This window comes from Sphaerodactylus townsendi, linkage group LG08, assembly GCF_021028975.2.
Source record: "Sphaerodactylus townsendi isolate TG3544 linkage group LG08, MPM_Stown_v2.3, whole genome shotgun sequence".
Classification (NCBI taxonomy): domain Eukaryota; kingdom Metazoa; phylum Chordata; class Lepidosauria; order Squamata; family Sphaerodactylidae; genus Sphaerodactylus; species Sphaerodactylus townsendi.
This window is the reverse complement of record NC_059432.1, coordinates 73,022,279-73,043,166: the sequence shown is the minus strand read 5'-3', so window position 1 is coordinate 73,043,166 and position 20,888 is coordinate 73,022,279. Positions and strand designations below refer to the sequence as shown.

At 42.4% G+C, this 20,888-nt stretch overlaps 1 protein-coding gene across 3 annotated transcripts in view; it reads right to left on the bottom strand.

Moving 5' to 3' along the window:
- The window catches only part of PASK (PAS domain containing serine/threonine kinase), a 33,286-nt gene extending 15,998 nt beyond the window's left edge, over positions 1 to 17,288 (bottom strand). For 2 of the 3 annotated variants that reach the window (XM_048506180.1, XM_048506182.1), the window contains exons 1-11: positions 17,174 to 17,288; positions 16,409 to 16,624; positions 15,597 to 15,832; positions 12,790 to 12,960; positions 9,472 to 9,612; positions 7,837 to 7,971; positions 4,991 to 5,305; positions 4,428 to 4,590; positions 3,312 to 3,489; positions 1,543 to 2,450; positions 102 to 283 (exon numbers count right to left, since the gene is read on the bottom strand). In XM_048506180.1, the coding sequence (XP_048362137.1) occupies positions 102 to 283; positions 1,543 to 2,450; positions 3,312 to 3,489; positions 4,428 to 4,590; positions 4,991 to 5,305; positions 7,837 to 7,971; positions 9,472 to 9,612; positions 12,790 to 12,960; positions 15,597 to 15,832; positions 16,409 to 16,580 (2,601 nt within the window). In that variant the 5' untranslated portion in view covers positions 16,581 to 16,624; positions 17,174 to 17,288. The remainder of the gene's footprint in view (positions 1 to 101; positions 284 to 1,542; positions 2,451 to 3,311; positions 3,490 to 4,427; positions 4,591 to 4,990; positions 5,306 to 7,836; positions 7,972 to 9,471; positions 9,613 to 12,789; positions 12,961 to 15,596; positions 15,833 to 16,408; positions 16,625 to 17,173) is intronic. The other variant, XM_048506181.1, reaches the window with a different exon arrangement.
- Between the last annotated feature and the right edge of the window lie 3,600 nt (positions 17,289 to 20,888).

Sequence of the window (20,888 nt, the reverse complement as noted above, 5' to 3'; positions counted from 1 at the left end):
AACAAACAAAACCAAACCTTCCACACTGGTTGCACTCTTATTTGCTCATAAACCTTGGCCTAAGCAGACAGAAGTCCAAGCAATACTTCCAGTATACTTACTTCTACTAAGCTGAGTGCAGACACATCAGCTTGGGTCTGGGAAGAACTAGCCAAACTAGAAAGGAGCATCTGTGTCTTGGCTACTGCTTGTTTCTGGCTCTGGAAGTGGTCCCTCATAACCCAAATACAGAAAAGAGCAGAAGGGTCATGCAGCTCCACACGCTTGACTTCATAGATTATAGCTGCAAAATATAAAGTCTATCAAGAAAGAACTTTGATGCCCACAAATGGTAGTATTAGGACTGGACGAGGGTTTGAGAAATATCACAATTTTTATTCCCAGGATTAGATTCTCAAATCCACATTCATTGTTTTCTGGTTAGGATTTTAATATCAAGGCTGAAAAGGGGTTTTTTTTTGGTAAAGTTCTACACATGATCAACAGAGAATTAATTAGAAGAAGAAGAGTTAGGATTTACACCCTGCCTTTGCCTCCCGTAAGGAGACTCAAGGTGGCTTACAAACTCCTTTCCCTTCCTCTCCCCACAATAGACACCTTGTGAGGTAGGTGGGGCTGAGAGAGTGACTAGTCTAAGGTCACCCAGCAGGAATGTAGGAGTGGGGAAACAAATCTGGTTCACCAAATAAGACTCTGCCAGCCATGTGGAGGAGTGGGGAATCAAACCTGGTCCTCCAGATTAGAGCCTAGATTAGTAAACTAGCTCACCATGCTTACTACCAAATGTAACAAATGACTATTGGAAGAAAGGCCAGTAACTCTGGCCTTGTACTCCTGGAATACCGCTACACAAAAGGTTGGAGCAAATTACTTCCCTTCCTGATCCTAGGCCCTTTCGGCACGGGGCCAAAAACAGTGGCCCAGGGACGGAAAAACACCAGTCCCTGGGGAGCTGTTTGCACAGGCGTCCTGTGCGGCCCCGAGCAGCGTGAAGGCGCCACTTTCCACCTCCCTTCCCGAGGGAGGTTTTTGGAAAGCGCTGCCTTCCCATCCCCCCCAATCACCTTGTCCTCCAGCATCGGTCTGGAGGGCTGCTGAGACTCACTCACGCTGCCCTCTGACCCCTGGAGGTTGGAGGACAGCATGGGCGGGTCCCTGCAGCCCTTCAGACCAACGCTGGAGGACGAGGTGAGTGGGGGGGGGATGCAGAAGAGGCGGCTCCACACGGCTCTGCCTTCTGTGCTGGCCTCTGCAGGGGCAGCTCGCACGCTCCTGTGCAAACAGCCCCCTCCCCTCCACCGGCATAATTTCTGCCAGTGTAGAGGCACCCTTTCTGCTGTGAGGAAAGGGCCCTAGATTCAGACTGTTTTTTCTTTGCTATCTATTTTTGTATGCCAGCTCTGGGCAGAAGATTCTTGTACAAGTTGATTCTCATCTTTCTGCAGTTTTCCAGTCCCCCCCCCCCCCGCCCCCCAATCATACAGGGTAACAGTCCATTTTAAAGTACTACAAAGAGAGCACTAACCATTACTTTGAACTTACCCAGTCGGGAACCATCTCTGTGGTAACAGTTGCCCGAATAGCTGCCTTCCAAAATATCACAGTTTGAAGAACTTGTTGGGGACTGCACAGCTTCTAGTTTTACAGGTGTTGATGTTACCTGTTCCGTGCTCTGCTGCTTTAAAAGCATGAATTCTTCTCGGGAACAAACATCGTTTGGTGAATGTTTTGCCACAGGATCCACCGTGCCGGTGGTAGTATTTTCAGCCTCTGATATGTCCTTGTTAGACTGCACTGAATGTGTGGAAGTCATCAAACTTTTCCGACAGCTTGCTGGAGAACCACCACTCATAAGGAACTGTATCTGATCATGAGCAAATGATTCTTTTGCCAGGCCTTCCTCTTCGAGCAAGCATGTCTTCTTCAGTTCTGTGGAAGCAGAGGAGTCTGAATTCACCTGTGCATCACTCCTTAGAACCAGTTCTGTCATGCCACAGCAAACAGCAGCAACATCATCGCTCACCTTGTTGCCAACCACACTTGCTGATGAAGAGACGCTACCAGTGCCTTGTGTCGCCACAGAAACAAGACAACTATTGCTCCTTTCACTAGGCAAGATGGCTGTATTTTCCACGGCAATATTTCCAAAGTCTAGATTTTTTGTGTGTGGCAGGCCCTCTGTTTCCCTCAGGTTGTGTTCAGGACTTGATACTGCTCTGAGCTTTGCCTCATCCAGTGTGGGACCCCGAATTGATGTGCACACAGTGTCACAAGGCAGACTGACCTCAGCTGCTAAATCATCATTATCTATCGTACGTCCAACAGAAGTCTGATTACAAATATTTTCTGTATCAGTGCATCCTTCAACATGTGAACTCTCAGAAGCCAATATTTCACTACAGGCTGGTGTGTCACCAATAGGTGTGTAGTCTGTTCTGTGAAAGAAAACACTAACAGCTCTGTTAATTTTTCCCGTTTTGTTGCCAACACCCATAAAGCCAGGAGATGAGAGTTTTCTTCACTTTCCAGCTCTCTCTTGAATGAGATGAAGGGTCCAACAAAATATTTTTATTCTGTCAAGCATTCATGCCTTACTGTGTTATAGCAGTATATCTGAAAGATTCCAGCCCCCCAAAATGGAAAATACCCAATACTTATTTTCTCATCAAGCCTAAATTTATTTTACTGTTTCAGCAATACAAAATATATTTATAATTTAGTTAGCACCGTGGTGGCGAACCTTTGGCACTCCAGATGTTATGGACTACAATTCCCATCAGCCCCTGCCAGCATGGCCAATTGGCTATGCTGGCAGGGGCTGATGGGAATTGTAGTCCATAACATCTGGAGTGCCAAAGGTTCGCCACCACTGATTGTTAGCATATAAACTTGCACATGAAATTGTATTATGAATTGTAAAAGTATAAATGCTTTAGTTTTCTACAAGCAAAATTGTAAGCACTCCCACTATATGAGAGAGAGGGGGAAAGTAAATTGAAAAATTGCTGCACTCTGTATGTGTATCAACATAGTATCTTATTTTTACAGTAAGAGTAGTTCAGCAATAGAATTGGCTGCCTAGGAAGGTGGGAAGCTCGCCATCACTGGCAGTCTTCAAGTGGTGGCTGGCCGAACACTTGACAAGGATATTTAGGCTGATCTTGCATGGAGAAGGGGGTTGAACTAGATGGCCTTTATGGACCCCTTCCAACTCTATGATTCTGTAAGTCATCCAATCCGGAATCAGCACCGATCAATGATCACTAAGTACCTAAAATGCTTTCTGACTTTGATATGTAGGTAAAACCTACCCATCCAGTGGTGTGGAGACCTCTGTGGGAGACGACAGAACAGAAGACAGGCTAACTACGCTCTGCATTTGGCTCTCCTTCATAGCACAGAACCCGTTGCCATCACTTCTTGATAATTCCTGCTGCAGTTCTTCCTTAGGTAGCAAAGCCACATCTCCAGCAATCAACAGGCTGGTGTCTGACTCAAAGAAACAGAAGCGGCACGCAATCATTATTTCAGTAAGCCATGCACAAAAATAACCTAAGGGATACATCATGTTAAAATTTTAAAGGTGACACAGTTCCCTACAGCACTTTTAATGAGATGTGGGAGCTTAAATATTGCAGTTTGGGCAGGCACACAAGTTCGATAACTTTTATCTGCTTAATCTGCAGCTAATGAAGCAGACCTGATACCTTCATCACCGTTCGCTGAAATGATGGTTCTAAAGTCTGATGTAGGTCTCTCTACAAAGATGCAGGCGGAGGCTACGGGAAGCAAGAATATTATTCAAACTGGGACATAAGATGCAAGTTCCGCTGCTCATATGCCTTTCCACTTCAATGGGAATGTGGGGCAAACCCTTCCTTATGTTCTCAGTCTTTGTAAACCAACTGAGCAACACATCATTGTTTAGCTTTGCTTCTATTAACTATAGGAAACTCAACTAACATTTTAAGTGAGACAGATAGGTTTTATTAGACATACTGGTAAAAGAATTGCACACCCAGAGAATGTATTCAGATGAATGAACTCTTTACAGTTACTTACAATGTAACTAAAAACCCAAAGGACCAACAGATGTGTAACTTGTGTTTGCTGTATATATTTACAGCAATTCAAGAGCCTGACAGAAATCTTGCATCTCGCACTGATGCTAATGGGAAACAGTTCCTGACATCGAAAGCAAAGTTTCAGATACACATTCTTTCACCGAGTGAAAAGCATTTCATGGTGCAACAGTTTCAAGATTACGTTGTTTGTTTGCTTATTTTTTTCCAGTTAGGTTTGCCAAAGAGAATTGAAAACAATAGGAAAAAAGCTTCCATCAAAGGACATGTAATTGTCAAGTCAATTGCATTCCACATGCAAACCAAACAGTAATCTTTTTTAATGCTCTACCCAAGTAAAAGTACCTTCACCAGCTTCCATTGTGCTACAGGCATCTACCTGGGCCCCTTTAAAGTCACCAGAGGAGCTCACATTTTCTGCTTCTGCACTGTGTTCGAGAGATGGCAAAGAAGAATCGTCAACTCTGTCCATGTATTTAAAAAAACCAGGAATCAGGAATGTGATGTTCTAGAATACAATAAGCAACATTGCAAAAAGAACTTGAGTAGAGACAGCAGCTGAACTGCTTTGCTAAAGTGGGCCTGATTACTGGCCTTTGTCCAACATGTAAACAGAAATCACTGCTGTAAAAAACAGTTGGGTGATGATTGCTCCAAAATGAGCTTCTCCTGTCCTCTGGCAGAAGGAAGCTATATATTTCTAGCAACCTCATGAGATTTAAGCTAATCCCTAACCAAGAGACCTAGCCCCGACACCTAGCCCCTTGAACAGCTGCCCCCGCCCTCCTTAGCACTCAGCTGAGAAATGGACATTTTTTCTAAAACATCTTCATAATACATTAAGCCTAATGACATAACTTCACAATTTCACAAAAGTGTCTCCCAAGAGTAAAGAAATATAATTTTACCTTTCCCAGAAGTTCTCTTTTTTCATAGCCAAACAACATTAAAGAAAATGCATTGTTGATTGCATTAATTGTGCCGTCTGCTTGAACGGTGATCAGCCCGCTGATATTGGTAAACACCCAAACAGTAGCAGAGAAAGAACACTCCATGGGAAAGGCTGCTGTGTGGTCTTCTAAATTTCCAGATTCAAGTACTGGTGCTGGGTCATCTAGTACTGGAGCAGTCTTTTCAGGAGGAAAGTCCACCTTCAGCTTCAGGCTTAGAGGAAATGTGGTACCCTCCCTTGCTCTTCCCACAGATCTCTGAATCTTGAAATTCTGAAAGAAGCAGCTCTCTGTCACATGACACATTGCAACTCTGTGCTCGCATAGATAAAATATACAGTCATATTAACGGCACAACCCAAATTCCAACTCTGAATTTCTTAGGATGGTTACTAAGTACCATGTCAGCGTAATGCAGCAGTGAACCTGTGTGGTGTCCAGCCAATGCGACACACATATAAATCTAATACCTATGGCACTACACCAGCATACAAGCCTCTTCAGTCCGCATCCTGCACCCAGTGTTATGTTGCACTGGCAAAAATACTGAAGGATGGCTACTTGGGAGTGAAAAGCAGACTCTTTTCACACTCTACAATATCTACGCAGCCAACATAGGATTCCAATTATGTCTGCAGTGAATTATAGCTCTCTAAGCACAATATAAATCCAGTTATGGCATCCATATCTCAAATGATAGATTGTACAGCACAGGACCCTACCTCTCTAGCCTCATGAGATGCACAAAACAAACGGGAGGAACTTGGGGGATGGGCACTCTAGAGAAAAGGCGCTTTGCAGAAAAAGAAAAGACAATTTGCACCAACAGCTAAGGAGGACAAACACTGCTACAGCATATTACTGTACAAAACGTAGGACATAGACTCTAAACTGGTTTTCCCATGCCAACTTGGGATGCAGAGACAAAGGGCCCTGTACAGGTAAGCAACAGAAGGTCATCCCTTGATTCAAATTCAGCCGCTGCAATTCCCAGTAATGCATACTAACTCCTTTTTCCCCTCTGTTCGTCTTCCTCTCAACAGTTACTAACGGTTTCTCCTACACAGGAAGCACAGAGTACGTAAATACAGTGCAAAAGTGCCTCCCTCTGGAGATGTACTGACAGGACATCAGTGTGACAGTATCACACCGGTATAAACTCGAATTTGGAATAACCTCACATCCCCTGACCTGGATGGCCCAACCTAGCCTGATCTTCTCAGATCTTAGAAGCTAAGCAGGGTCACCCCTGGTTAGTACTTGCACACAAGACTACCAAAGAAGAAGGGGGGGCGGGGGTTGCTACATAGAGACAGGCAATAGCAAATCACCTCTGAGCATATCTTGACTTGAAAACCCAATGGAATTACCATAAATCAGCTGCCACTTGACAGCATTTTCCAACACTAAAAATCCACAGGCGAGTGGGTGAACATGGACCATCATGTGCTCCAACCATTGCTAGCATTCACCAAACACTCATGACATATCTTATCTTGCAAGACCATAATCTCATGGAGCAGTCTCAACAGAAACAGCAGGCACATTTCCAGTATAATTCTTTACAAGGGATGGTTAAATACTGTCTCAACAACTATGCTATCTTCCCAACAGGGGAATCGCAAAGTATGGGAATTCCTCTTATGGGGACCAGGGAGGTATACAAGCTACAACAATGTGTAGAAGATAACACTATTTCGGATTCGTAGCTCATACCATATTTGAGCCCATTTGCCATTTGTTGCTACTGAGAAACACCCTTATGATTTTCCTTATATCTGGTTTCTGGGTCTCTCTAGCCAGCTCTCCAGCACAGAGAGAAGCCAGGATGGATCCAAGCAGTGCTACTGATCTGTTGAGTTTATAAAATGGCAAACAGCTGAAGTGATGAATGTACATCTAACTGCCCTCTTGTGGGGTCTTTTTCTAACCTGGCTCCCGCACTCTTGGAGGCCTCTCCTCTATGTATTGCATTTCACTCATTTTGCACATTCCAACTTGCGTGCTCCCTCCCTTTCCCCTTCTGACAAACAGAAAGAACTGATATCAGGACTGTGTGTGGCTTAAATCATTAGGCTAGTATTATAGAGTGCACCAAAATGTTAGGTTTACTATAAACTATTTTATACTATTGTTTTGTACTGTACTTTTAACTTCTGTAAGCCGCCCTGAGTCAGACCTTGGCTGGAAATGGTGCGAGGTATAAATCAAATCAAATCAAAGGCTTATTCCGCACAAGCAGAATAATGCACTTTCAAACTGCTTTCAGTGCTCTTTGAAGCTGTGCTGAATAGCAAAATCCACTTGCAAACAGTTGTGAAAGTGGTTTGAAAATGCATTATTCTGCATGTGCGGAAGGGGCCAAAGATACTTACAATTGCACCTATCACAGACATGCAGCTAAAGGAACAGCTCTGCCTGCAATTGTGCTGTCTAAAGGCACAGAAACCTTCAAAGATGGCCACCCCATTCATCTATCTTGCAGTCAGAATATCATTCTTGATCATGTTCCATAAATGTTTGAAATGTTTTACAGATGTTGGTTATAATGGAACATGGGAAACAGTTGTCCCCTGCTTGTTACCAGTCTCAGTGGTTCAGGATAGGCCTATACACTGGCATCTGGCATTTACTTCCAGTAAATAAAGAGTTTTGACAGTGTTCAGGTAATCAGCTGCCATTTGATTGCAGGTTTCAAATTACTATCACAAAGCTAGAGTGACTCACAGGAGTCAACCTACACAAAGCGAGCACTTTTATGACATTAAAAAGAACAAATAGATCAGTAATTCACAGCATGGTACCTTAGGGATTTTCTTGCCAGGAGGAGGAATCTGTATAGAAGGAATCAGATCTGTGATGTATTGAGCAATCACATCTTCAGGTGATGAGTAGCCATGGAGATGAGCAAAAAGGGAGTCACATGAAGTTATCTCTCCCTTAAGGCAGAGATTCGCAAAATAAGTTTATTGTTACAATTGCAGATTACTGCATTCTACAATATCAGTTTGACAAGATAAAATGGCCAAAAATATACACAAAGAAACAATAGCAATCCTGATTGATTCAGCAGAGGAGACATAGTGAAATGCTTCTATGACATGGGTGACAGCTTCCACACAGATTTCTCATTCCCTACTCTGGCTGCATATACATTTTCTAGTGGGATCCAATAGTTATATTTCCTCTCTGTTATCAGATCACTTTATTTCAGAATGGTATACTTTGATCTTTAGAAAGGTCGAAGCCACTGGTTTCCCTTTGGAATCACTCCTTAGGCTCACAAAGGTGGAAGCATTCAGACAAGGCTCTTGGATCTTGATTTTCATTATTTGACTCTTGCAAGCCAAGACATCCTGCTCCCCAACTACATTATTAATCTCATGCGAGCGTGGAATTATGGCAACATATCTTCGTCTTCTGATTAATCCCACCCAGAGGAGAGCCTTGGCTACTGCAAGATGTAATGTGTTGCCATCAGCTCTTCTGGAGGGAAGATTTAAGAATATAGAACGTTCTAAAAGGGTTTGTTCTTGTGATCTGGTTACAGTTGAAACACTTGACCATTCTCTGTTTACATGCCCTAAATACAATAAGATACGCAGGAAATACATGAATTCCATTTTCTTGCAATGTTCTCAGTGGCAGGAGTGTTACAAGATACCCAACCTCCTGAACAGCTCTGATGTGCTCTTTTGTGGGACTGTTGCAAATTTTATACTGGAAATTAGTAATTTTCACTGTATTTTTTAATCGTGTTTTACTTTGAAATTTTGTCCTGTTTTGTATGCCAATAAAAGGCTTGTTGTTGTCGCTGTTGTTGTCATTCCCTACTCGACACCCAGCCAGTTCTCATATCATTTTCTTTCACAAGAGTGAGGGGATACCTCATTAAATTTTGCAACAACTTCAAGAAAACTTTCACAACTAACTTAAAATGATTGCAGTGGTGTGTGTGGAAAACTATTAAAGTGTAAAATAATTCATTTTAAACAATCCCAGTTTTTCAGATGCTTCAAACAAAATATTATTCAGGTAAAATAGCTCAAACACAAACTACTGAGCAATTGTTTGACATATATATTTTGCCTTTGAAGTTAGCTATACTTTTTCTCACTGTAAGATTACAGGAATTAATCTGCCATTTCCTGGACCTTCTTTGTTCTAGAATGCTCTGTCTGGGTCCTAGTGCTTACCGAGTTTTGTTCCCAAGGCACTAGGTCTGAAGAAAAGCATTCTAGAACAAAGAAGGTCCAGGAAATGGCAGATTAATTCACAAATCTCCTGTCATCTTTCAATGAGAAAAGGTCTAGTATATTCCTTAATACATGCAAAGGACAGAACATGTTTAAAGAAATCTTGGTTTATTCATAGGAATTTGTCACTTAATTGCTCAAATTACATGAACATTTATCTGTAGAAATTTACTGAATACTCACATTGTTTGTGAAGCAAACAGTGGCAGCAAGTCTTTCAACAGGCTCCAGAACAACCACACAGTACCGACTGCCATGAGTTTTTATTTTTCCCATCCATACAGAGACTGGAATCTTTTCACCACTGCTGGAAATAACATCTACCTATTGATAAAACACACTGTTAAGTTTCTGATCAGTATAGCTGAAGAGTGATATGAAATTCCTCATATATACTAAGAACTCAAAAAGCCATAGGTGACTGTCAGATATATCATGTACAAAACTCCCAGGAAGACCAAAGACCAGACATAATGTGATGTTTATTTTTGAGCTTTAAAAGTGCTTTTCATATATTAACTCATTAATTGTTAGAACAGTCCTGTAAAATAAACCGCAGGTCAATATTATTCTTATAACACAGGCAAGGAACAGAGGTAAAGGGAACAGTGCTCTGCCTAAGGTCATTTTAGTGTGTCTATGGCAAAGATTAGATCTGACCTGACTCAGGCTTTCAGCCATTACAAGACACGTACTATCATACAGAGTACTGCACCAGAAGAAGTTTGGAAGCTCCCTAGAAATAAAATCCCCTTAATTTCCACACTGGAAAGAAGGGAAATAATTGCTTGCAATCCAGCAAGTGCCAATTTAAAAATAAGACAGGGCTGCAGTGTGTTAAACTAGGCATCCCCAGGCAGGGCTGAAATTCTACGTATGTTTAATCTCTCAAGTCCTGCAGCACTTGCTTCTTAATAAACCTGCAGAGGTTCAGACTGCAGTGTTTCAGGCCCAACTGTCCCAGTTTAGAGAAGGGACTCAACTGATCAAAACCAAACGTACAAACAAGCCTTTTAACACATAATCAGCTCAAAATTGATTGTGCAATTGATTTTATATTGTGACCCACCCTGAGCCCTGCAGGGGCAGGGCAGGATACAAATCCAATACATAAATAAAATGCCTGAAAGTACTACTTCATGCATGATGAAATAAAATCTAATGCGTGCAAGCTTGTGCCGCAATAAACTGATTAATCTTTAAAATACCACAAAAGTCTGAGTTTTAATTCAATGCCCAACAGTTCACCTCCTAGACCCACAGGTTAAGTATTTCAAAGTAAAAAAAAGAAGGAGGAAGTGGAGGAGGAGAATGGGAAGAAGAGGAAGAAGAGGACGAGTTTGAATTTATATCCCCCCTTTCTCTCCTGTAGGATACTTGCCCATCCCCCCTCACAACAATCTCCTTGCCCATGCTCCCTCACAACAAACACCCTGTGAGGTAGGTGGGGCTGAGAGAGCTTCGAAAAGCTGTGACTAGCCCAAGATCATCCAGCTGGCGTGTGTGGGAGCACACAGGCTAATCTGAATTCCTCAGATAAGCCTCCACAACTCAAGCGGCAGAGCGGGGAATCAAACCCAGTTCCTCCAGATTAGAATGCACCTGCTCTTAACCACTATGCCAATGCTATCAGCTTTTCAACTGGCTCTTGTAGCGGTGCTGTGAATAAGGCCCTTTCCGCACAGGCACTGGGGGGGGGTGCATTGGCATAGTTTATGCCGGCGCACCCCCGAGGGGCCGTTCGCATGGACTGTCCCGCTGGAAGCAGCAGCGGTGGTGCAGCCTTCGCACAGGTTGTGCCGCTCCCAAACGCTCCTTACCTCCGGTCGCCTTCTTTCGCATTGTGGAGGCCAGGGGACATGCCCCCCCCCCCTTGCCAGAGCGACGACACTGGAGAATGAGGCCAGGGGGTGTGTCTCCTGGCCTGCACAACTCCGGAGGTAAGGAGCGTTTGGGGGGGCTGGGAGAGAAATGCTGGCTTCCACCCGGTGCCGTTCGCATGGCACCGAATGGAAGCCGGTGTTTCCAAAATACCTTGCTCCCTGAGCAAGATTCAAAAACACCGTTTTGGTGGGAGCCGGGAGCCGCTGCAGCAATTTGGCAGCAGCGCCTGTACGAGCAGTCCCCGCTTTGTATTACCGGCCTGCCTCCACCGCTTTTGGCCCGTGAGGAAAGGGCCTAAGATTCATCTGCAGTATTTATTACTATGCTGTGAAAAGTTTCAAATACTAATAAACACAGATCAGGCTGATGTATAGTAGTCCAAGCCTTTATCCCCCTTTTTTACGGGGGAAGAGTCTGAGTCTTTTATTATTTAACTAATTCTATTTTGACAATACAAGGCAATGGCATCTTACTGTGCTATCCAAGAGGAAGAGGCAACACCCATGCGCCAGCATCACTGCTACTTGCCCTGGCCAAACAGGCTTGGATGCTGACTCAGGGATAGTTACAGGAGCGGCAGGGTGCTGCATGGCTCCACAGTGGCCAAATGCAGAGGTTTGCCCCTGTGCTGCCAGTCCTCTGCTGCAGAAGGCCGCATTGGCATGGATAGATGCATTCAAGGGATGGGCCAACTTAAGTCAGCCTCCACAGCCCTTTTGGCCCAGGAACACCTCCTTTTCTGGGCAGACTTATGCCACTAAAAAGGACTTATGCCACTGAATGGGGCTTTTCATGGCTGACAGGGGTTTCCCTTATTTTCCTGCTGGTCATGCTGCCGAATGTTTCTTTGGAAGTGGTGCAGATGCACTATTTCCACCCATTACAGATCCCCCCCCCTTTAAATTCAGTTGCCTCTCATTTATACATTTGCCTTTATGTAAATAAGTTAATTTGATTAGAAAATATGTTTCCTCAGTTTTTTGGACCATTCCTGGATGTCTGTGAACATTTCCTTTTTTAGCACCTATGATACAGAACTCATGTTATCCAAGCCCCTTTTTCCTAATCAGTAGGCAATCTTAAATCCCAGAAAGGAAATTATTCAGGTGAGTCCTTGTGTAAGAGAATGAAAGAGATGTGACTGTCACACATAATGAACAATGAGAAAGGGCAGATTCCCACAGCTCAACTACAGAAAGTACAACTACAGAAAGATGAGCAGAGTGGAATAAACCACATATAGCAGTCAGCATGAACCTGCACCCAATTCACTAACCAGAGTTTGAAACTCATTCTTCCCCTGAATTTACCAACTAGTATGCAGATAGATAGATAAGATAGATAGATAGATATAAATGTATAATACATGTAAGCAGCTTCAGTTCATGTGTTACATGTGTGAAGAAACAGTCATGCTAGCCTCTGAAAAATTGAACACATTTTAAGTATTTCCTCATTGGAGAAAGAACACCTTTAAATTGAACTAGGATTCCCGTAACAGCTTATTTTGGAGCATTCCCTGCTGGTATTAACAGCATTATAAAATGCAGGACACTTATAGAGAAACAGCAGCATGCAAATGTCTAACAAGCACAGTTATTCCAGTATTTCACAAACCACAGTTCCAAGAACTGCTGATACATGTCCTTGGGCATCAATACACTCTTCATTTAGTGCCTCCACTATATCCCAGTTGGATTTTGAGATCATCTGAGATAATTTCCGGCCGATCAGTTCCTGGCTGCTATAACCAAGAAGCTTGCAGGCTTTGTCATTTGCAACTAGAATCTAAAAAAGAGAGCAAGAGGGAAGGGGAGAAAAATGTATTTTCTACAGCATCCAGAAGGCAATATAAATGAACTGCGCTTTCCATTCTGTAACATCATCAAGCATATAGAAAAAGCTAGAATACTACCACTGATTTCAGTGGATGATCACTTCTTAAATATGTACCAAAATCCAACAATTAATTATTTGTAAGCATTCCTATGCAAGTTTACTCAACAGAAAGATCAACTGTGGACTGTTCTCAAGGTGTGCGGTCTGGTAATTTTTGTTTTACAATTTACCCTTTGATAAATTCACTATTCTCTTTTTAACCACGCTCCAACAATTTCTCATAGAACTAAAAGAGGGGGCTGAATTCGCGGTGTGCTAGCAGATTCCCCCCCCCCCCCCAGGTACTTACCCAGGGGGAAGAGCAATTTTGCTGGTGCGCAGCCACCGTCCTCCCCAGCACTGGGATGCACTGCCAACTGCGGCACCAACGTTCCCGTGCCCATGCCACCTCTGTCAGCACAGCAGGGTGGTCCAGGAGCGTGGCTGGGGGAGGGACCAATTTTAGTCCACTCCCTCCCAGCTGTTTGCTGCTGTACCCCTGCGATGTTCGATTCAGACTTAAGCCACTGAAAATGGTGACTTAAGTCCGAACAGCCCCACGGAGGCTGCTCAGCAGCAGGGAGTCTTTTGCACTTGTGTAGCCTCCCCACACCACCGGGAAGCTCCTTTGGAGTAGAAGTTTCAAGCTAAAACACTAACAAAGCCAAAAGCCCAATACAGTACAATATTATGGTTCTCAAATCTAAACAGTAATATCTGCTTAAAATTAACAGCAATTACTTAACTGGTCTTTAACGATAAGAGTAGCATACCAATCACAGTTATTATGCAACTACAACCAGCCCCTTTTGGTTTTGTTTCCAAACACAGCCAGCTGCAGCTGCTCCCAGTGAAAGGAGCTGTTTTTAGCATCCATCACACATGGGATACTGCAGAGAACAGCAATCCCAGGTTAGATTTTCAAAAGAGATTAGAGGTATGCTGTTTCTCAGAAGTAACACAACTATAGGTTGCACTCCAGTGAAACCTACAGGTCTCTAGACCTTATTTTCTGGTAGGGTGGCAGTAAGGTCATGGGAGGACACTATAGAGTAATTGGTTGCAAGGCCATGTGGTTGGGGAAGACTGTTCTATGTAATATTTTGAGAAGCACATTCTGGCTGTCTGCAGGTAGCATGAAGAATCAACTGTGATGGCGAGAATTTCCAGGTAGTGAGGAATGACTGGTATCTTCTGCATTTTTGACACTTGTCTACAGAATCTGCATTATCTATCCTGTGAAGCTATACCTCACAACTTGTACATTTTACATTATCACTTATATTTTTGAACACCTGCATATGAGTGCAAGGAGAAGTCATAATTGCAGCACTTTGGATAACGTGATGACTGCCTTTCCCATGTCCTTTCTTAACCATACCCTTATGCCAGTCATGTGCTCAAGGCCTACTGCAACCACACAATTGCAGCTGGGCTACTTTTTATCCTGGTACATGAACAGAACTTCTGGCTTCATTTTGATGCTCGGACAACATGTCCTCCACTTGCGCTGGGCTTTCTATTGAAGGGTTTGTCACTTTCCTTAGCTGCTCTAAGGTTCCATGAAAAAAACCCACAGGAAAAATGCCCAGTCATGAATGCCCACAAAGGAAAAAGCTCATATGGAAAGATACCCACTCGGAAAAAAATTAAAATAACAGAAATTAAAATATATGATAGAATTTAAAAAATATAAATAACAGATGCCAGCCACAGATGCAGACGAAGATGCCAGCCACAGATGCAGGCAAAACATCAGGAGAAAATGTTACAAGAACACAGTCATACAGCCTGGAAACCACACAACACACCAAGTGATTCCGGACATGAAAGCCTTCGACAATACATAAACAACATAATGTAAGCAAAAGACCCAGTGACCACAACAAAGGACCCCCTAACCCTACAACAGCATTAACCTAACCCTGATAATTAAGCAACAATTATTCACTATTGAAAAAAAAATTACACGAGAGAACAAATACAAATGAAGTATACCAAACAAAAATTGACAACGAATTGCAACAATCACCATTGCACACATGAAGAAATATAACTCTTTATTGCAAATTTGGCAATCTCCTTAAATAATTAAGTTTATCTTCCACTTGTGCTCCCCACAGCTGCACCCACCACCACAGATGCACCTACCCGTACAACTTTGAAATCATGGCCAAAGTGGCAGGAGAAGCAGCAGGTGAGCGGCCGGGGGGCAGAAGAAGCAGCGGGGGACAGAGGGAAAAGCAGAAGCATTGGGTAGGCAGGCAAGCAGAAGAAGTGATGGAGGTGGAAGAAGTAGTGGCCATTTTCCCTGTGGGCATTTTTCTGGTCACCCTGCTCTCACTGCCCAAAGGCATTCGGCATGGTACAACACACCACTGTGCACCTGAGAATTTCCATACCCTGAGAGGAAGACTTGATATGATACTAAAAGATGACTGGAAAATGCTATGTAATCATCAGTTTTGGTACCTGTGATACTCTGACACACACACTTGGCACATGCCGAACGTTTCAATAATAGCTCGTGCAAGACTAGTTAGTACCTCTGTTGTTTTGATGTCCACAGTGAAGATTGCTTTGTTCGGGTTGCGTACAGAAGCTGCCAGGGACTGAGCAGATTCTCCCAAAACCAAGGCATTTAGGAGGGAACAAGAAGAGTTGCTGCATATTGAACAGGAAAGAGAAGCAGATTCAAAGTGACTCCAAGAATCATGAAGCTTGCTAGTGCAGATGTTCCGGGCAGCTAAGGAAGTCAAGCAATAGGTATTCCATCCATTTTCTAAAAAAGAAAAAATTAACTTAATTAAAGACTAAATGTCTCCATATTACAGGAAAGGGATTTGAGATAATCAACAACAAAAACAAACACTAACAATGTACTTTACACAGTCTAGAAAGTCACCAAGCAGTAACAGCAAAATGTCAAAAACTCATTGGAATGTATAGTAAGAGATGAAAAGTAAGCCTATAAACGCATTCCCAGTTCAAAGATGCAGTGGTTTTTCCAGGCTGTGTGGCCATGGTCTGCTAGCTCTCTCATGGAGAGAAATATACCTTATTGTGACATCTCTGAAAATGCCAGCCACAGATGCAGGTGAAATGTTAGGATCAAAAACTACCAGACCACGGTTGCACAGCCCAGAAAACTCACAACAGTCAGCTGATTCCAGAGATGAAAGCATAATCATGATTTGTTCTTGTCTCATTTTCAAAAACTTCCTCCGTGGCTGCTTTTCCTGTCAAAGTGGTTTAAAAAGCTTTCTAATGTCTGTTGCATAGGAAAAAGCCAAAGAAAATGAAACTATCTTTTTATCAAGCATTTTATACATCTCAACTCCACCTGCCTAATACTCACCAGTTAAGGATGCTCTATTCCTGCACAGTCTGGAAAGACCACTCCTCCTTTTCTTGTTCGTCCAGGGAAAAGATCTGCTCATCTCTTCACAAACCCCAGGATGGCTCATGCCTATCGAAGAGCCCCAAAATACATCCCTCGGTGATTCACATTCCCGGGCTCCTGTAGTCATGTTTTTATTGGAGTGTTTTCTGTACAAAAAAGACACCGTCTAAACTGGAAAAAGAAGCACTAAGTCAAGAACACACAATGGCAGGAGACCAAAAGATAGCAATAATGAGAAAGCAATGATGAAGAAGTCTGGTATCAAGCTATGCAGGGGTAGCCTATGAGCCCCCTGTGCTGGCAAAGGGAGGCTGAGAAATATATGAAGCTTATCAGAGGTCCTGCGGTAGAAAAGCTCAACAACTAAGGAATCCAAAGGCCGTGCTGGATTCTGTGAAAACAGATTTTTAGAGGATTGCCAAAGCCACTTGGCAAGCAGGAGCTACCATTGTCGCACTGAGCAGCAAGTCTAAAAACTCACTATGGAAAACTCTCTACTCGCCCGGCAACAGAGAGGCGTCTGCTCCAAGCCAAGCCAAGCCGCCCTACTCGGCCAAAAGGCATCAGACCCTTCCTAGAAGTTGAGTAGATTTTGGAAATCCAGAGTAAATTGGAAGCGCTCTGCACATGCTCAGAGGCACTGGCCTTTGTGCATTCCAATCCCCGAGAGACCTGGTCCTAAAATCCATCTTGTCCCCACTACATGATTTTCTTGCTCACCTAAATCTTTCCCGCACATCAAGCCCAAACGGTCCATCTACAAAACTGCATCGAGTCGGCGGAGAACTTAGCAACAGCCGCGAACACTCCAGCAGCCAACGAGACTCGAAGGAATTTGTAACCGACAACCGGACGAGCCAATGGGATACAGAGACCCGAAGCCCGCCTAACGCTCGAAAACGCACAATACAAACCCGCGCAAACGGTTGCTAAGGTCGCACATTCAACTGGGGCGCGCGGTGATGCGTTTGCCAAGTGCCTCTGGAGTTCCCCCTCCAGTGCCTACATCTGTCATAGAAATAATAAAGAACCCTGATAAACTATGGAAATAAGATTTTTTTCTGTTTCTTTCATTTATGGTTGCCGCTTTAGAAGTCTTTAAAAAGTTGGAGATTAGATATCAGCGTAGCCCACAGTCAACGCTGGATTATAGTGCCATAGGCAATGTGAATTGGCCCATTTTCCTTGGGTATATGGTGCAGCCCATGCAGGGTGGAAGAGTAGGAAAAGACTGTTTGTGGAAAAGACTGAAGGCACAGTTTTACACTTACATACTTTGACGAAAGTCCTGCGGAATTCAGTAGAATTTATTTCTGAAAAGCAAGAATAGGACTGCAATACTATATATATTCTGTGTGGGCTCACTTAGAAGCAAGTCCCACTGAGTACTGTAGAATTCACGATAATAAGACATCTGGCTGTAAAGACTGTACATCTACCTGTTATCATTAGATCTTTGGAGTGGGTTGGGGCAATAAATATCAAGGGAGATATTGTAAGGGAAGTTAGAGAATGTTAGGGATATTGTTAGATAATATTGAAAGGGAAATGAGAGTATATTAAAACAGTACTTATTCATGCTCTGGAAGTCCACTAGCCCAATTCTGGAAAGGTATACTCCCAGAACACTGGTTACATAGATCCACAAAACAAACTAAACTGTATACAACACTGATTGACTGACAACAGCAACCATCTCACTTTAAATTACTAAAAAAAATTCACAATCTTTTTAAAGAATACAGGTTCTGGTGGTAAAAGTATGAAGCTAATTTTAACAAATCAGTGAAACATCAAACAGAAAAGCCTTTAAAAGTCTTTAAAAACAAAATGGCTGTTAGATATGTAAACAATGCCATTTTTCCAATCTGCATCTCTGTGGTGAGAAAAATCATAAAAATATGCTTTCTGTGCAAAAAAATCCTATGTTTAGTTCCCAGTATCTGCAATTAAAAGGCTTGCAGATAGTTGGCATGAGAAATGCCTGAGATCTCCTTCAGATTTAGGTAGTACTGGTGGATTTGTGATCTGATTCAGACAATATCAGCTATTGTTGGCAATGAGTGCTTCCACAAGAAATTTTTTCCTACCTTTGATTCCAAAGTGGAGTCTTTCTTTTCTTTTTTGAGCATCCACACAACATCCTTAAGTAATCACTCACTTTCTAGGCTTTTCCCATTTTCTCAAATCTGGTTTGGTATGATCTTTCTGGATAAGAAGGTGCATATTTTTAAAAGTCCTGTCCACAATGGCAGCATTTCCTTTCTATCAGCACCTCGCAGCCACTGTTTTTCTTGCTGCATCACCAGAACGTTTATCAATCTAGAAAAGAATTCTGACTGATTGCATTTTTTAATTGTTGAAATGTAGGAATTCCTTGCAGGACGTAATTCGCATCTTTCAGCTGTGAACGCTGCTGAACATTTAAATAATGCTAATACATATTTGACAAAAGAGCATAGCTTTCTGGTTATAGAAGAGTAACTGGCTGAGTCAAAGATGGAACAGAATGGGGGATATTATTGACTAAATTTAGCAATATCACAGGTTTTATTATATCTATCAATGTGACTAGAATTAATAGTATGTTTACTGCACTACCTAAATTAAAACATTTTTCCATTTTAATTTTTTATTACTGTGTGTGTGTGTGTTTACTTTATTACTTTATGTGTGTGTTTACTGAATGGTTTGTCATTGCCTTCCCTACTCATCTCTACTTTATCCCCCAACAAGCTGGGTTCTCATTTTACTGACCTTAGAAGGAAGGAAGCTGAGTCAACTTTGAGCCAGCTACCTGAAACCAATTTCCATCAAGATAAAATTCAGGCAATGAACATAGGTTTGACTGCTTACCACTCTATACCATGGGGCTCCTACGTTGTTTTATATTTAGATTTAGTTGAGAGCAGCAGTGGCGTAGTGATTAAGAGCAGGTGCACTCTAATCTGGAGGAACTGGGTTTGGATTCCCCACTCTTCTGCTTGAGCTGTGGAGGCTTATCTGGGGAATTCAGATTAGCCTGTGCACTCCCACACACGCCAGCTGGATGACCTTGGGCTAGTCACAGTTCTTCTGAGTTCTCTCAGCCCCACCTACCTCACAGGGTGTTGGGGAGGGGAAAGAGATTGTCAGCCCCTTTGAGTCTCCTTACAGCAGAGAAAGGGGGGTATGAATCCAACTCTTCTTCTACTTCTTAGATTACATTTCTCACCTGACAAACTGGAGAACTGTCCTCTAATTTTCATAAACCTCTTGTACCCTGTACAACTTACTAGGGAGCAAGTTCCAACTCCTAAAATCTCATATTTAACTAAGAACTATGTAAGTATATTTTTCAGTACATTTGCTAGCATTTGAAGTGCCAGAACTCCTTTGTTTGTTTCTAGTTATGAGTGAAGGCTAAAATTCTCATTAAAATATCATTTGTTTCAGAAACACTAATTTTCAATTTACTGTGACATTTTGTACACTGTATTTGTATTAATATGAACACTGGAATCAAAACATACTTAACTAAGTCATATATTCATTTCTAAGTAGAGGTGCAATGTACAGTTGATGTTTATTAATTAGACTAACCAATTAAAAGCTTTTAAGGATTAAAAGATGCACATTGTGATAGCAATAATTAGATAATTTGGCCATCAAAATACAAAACCCTGAAGGCTAAAAAAAAGATTTGGCTCCTAGATTCAAAGAACATTTGTCAAGGCCTGATATGAGCGGCTTTAAAGGGAAATTAGGCAAATTAACAGAGAGTACATCCATCAATAGCAATTAGCCATGACAACTAAATTGAGTCTCCTTGTTCAGGTGTGGTATACTAGTGTTAGTTGATGAAGGGAAGCAATAGCAGAGAGGATTTGGCTCTGTCTGTGCCATAACAAACCAGAACCTGTAGCAGATGGGTGATTGATCTAATCAAGCAAATATTCCATGTAGTTAAAAAGATGTTCTAGGGCATGATGGAAAAGTAATAAACCTCCCATATGTAGTTTTCTTTTCCTTCCCCAACAGAAAATTTCTGGCGGCTAGCCTGCAACAATCATGTTAGCTACCTCCCTCTTCCTGTTTTATTTCACATTTTAAAGCCATTTCACCTTTTTATGATTTTTTTTCATTCTATCATAAATGGTAAAAGTAGCTCCCTGTGCAAGCACAAATTTTATTTATGGAATAGTTTTGCCACTGTTTTCTCCAGTTATCTACACGTTACCCCAGGCAAGCTAGGTACTCATTTTACCAACCTCAGAAGGATGGAAGGCTGAGTCCACCTTGAGCTGGCTATCTGAAACCAACTTCGGTCAGGATCAAACTCAGGTGGTTAGCAGAGTTTTGACTGCACTACTGAAGTTTACCAGTCTATGTGTACATAGCTATTCATAATAGCTAAATATGTTTGACCCCTAGAAACAAAAAGCATAACGAATTA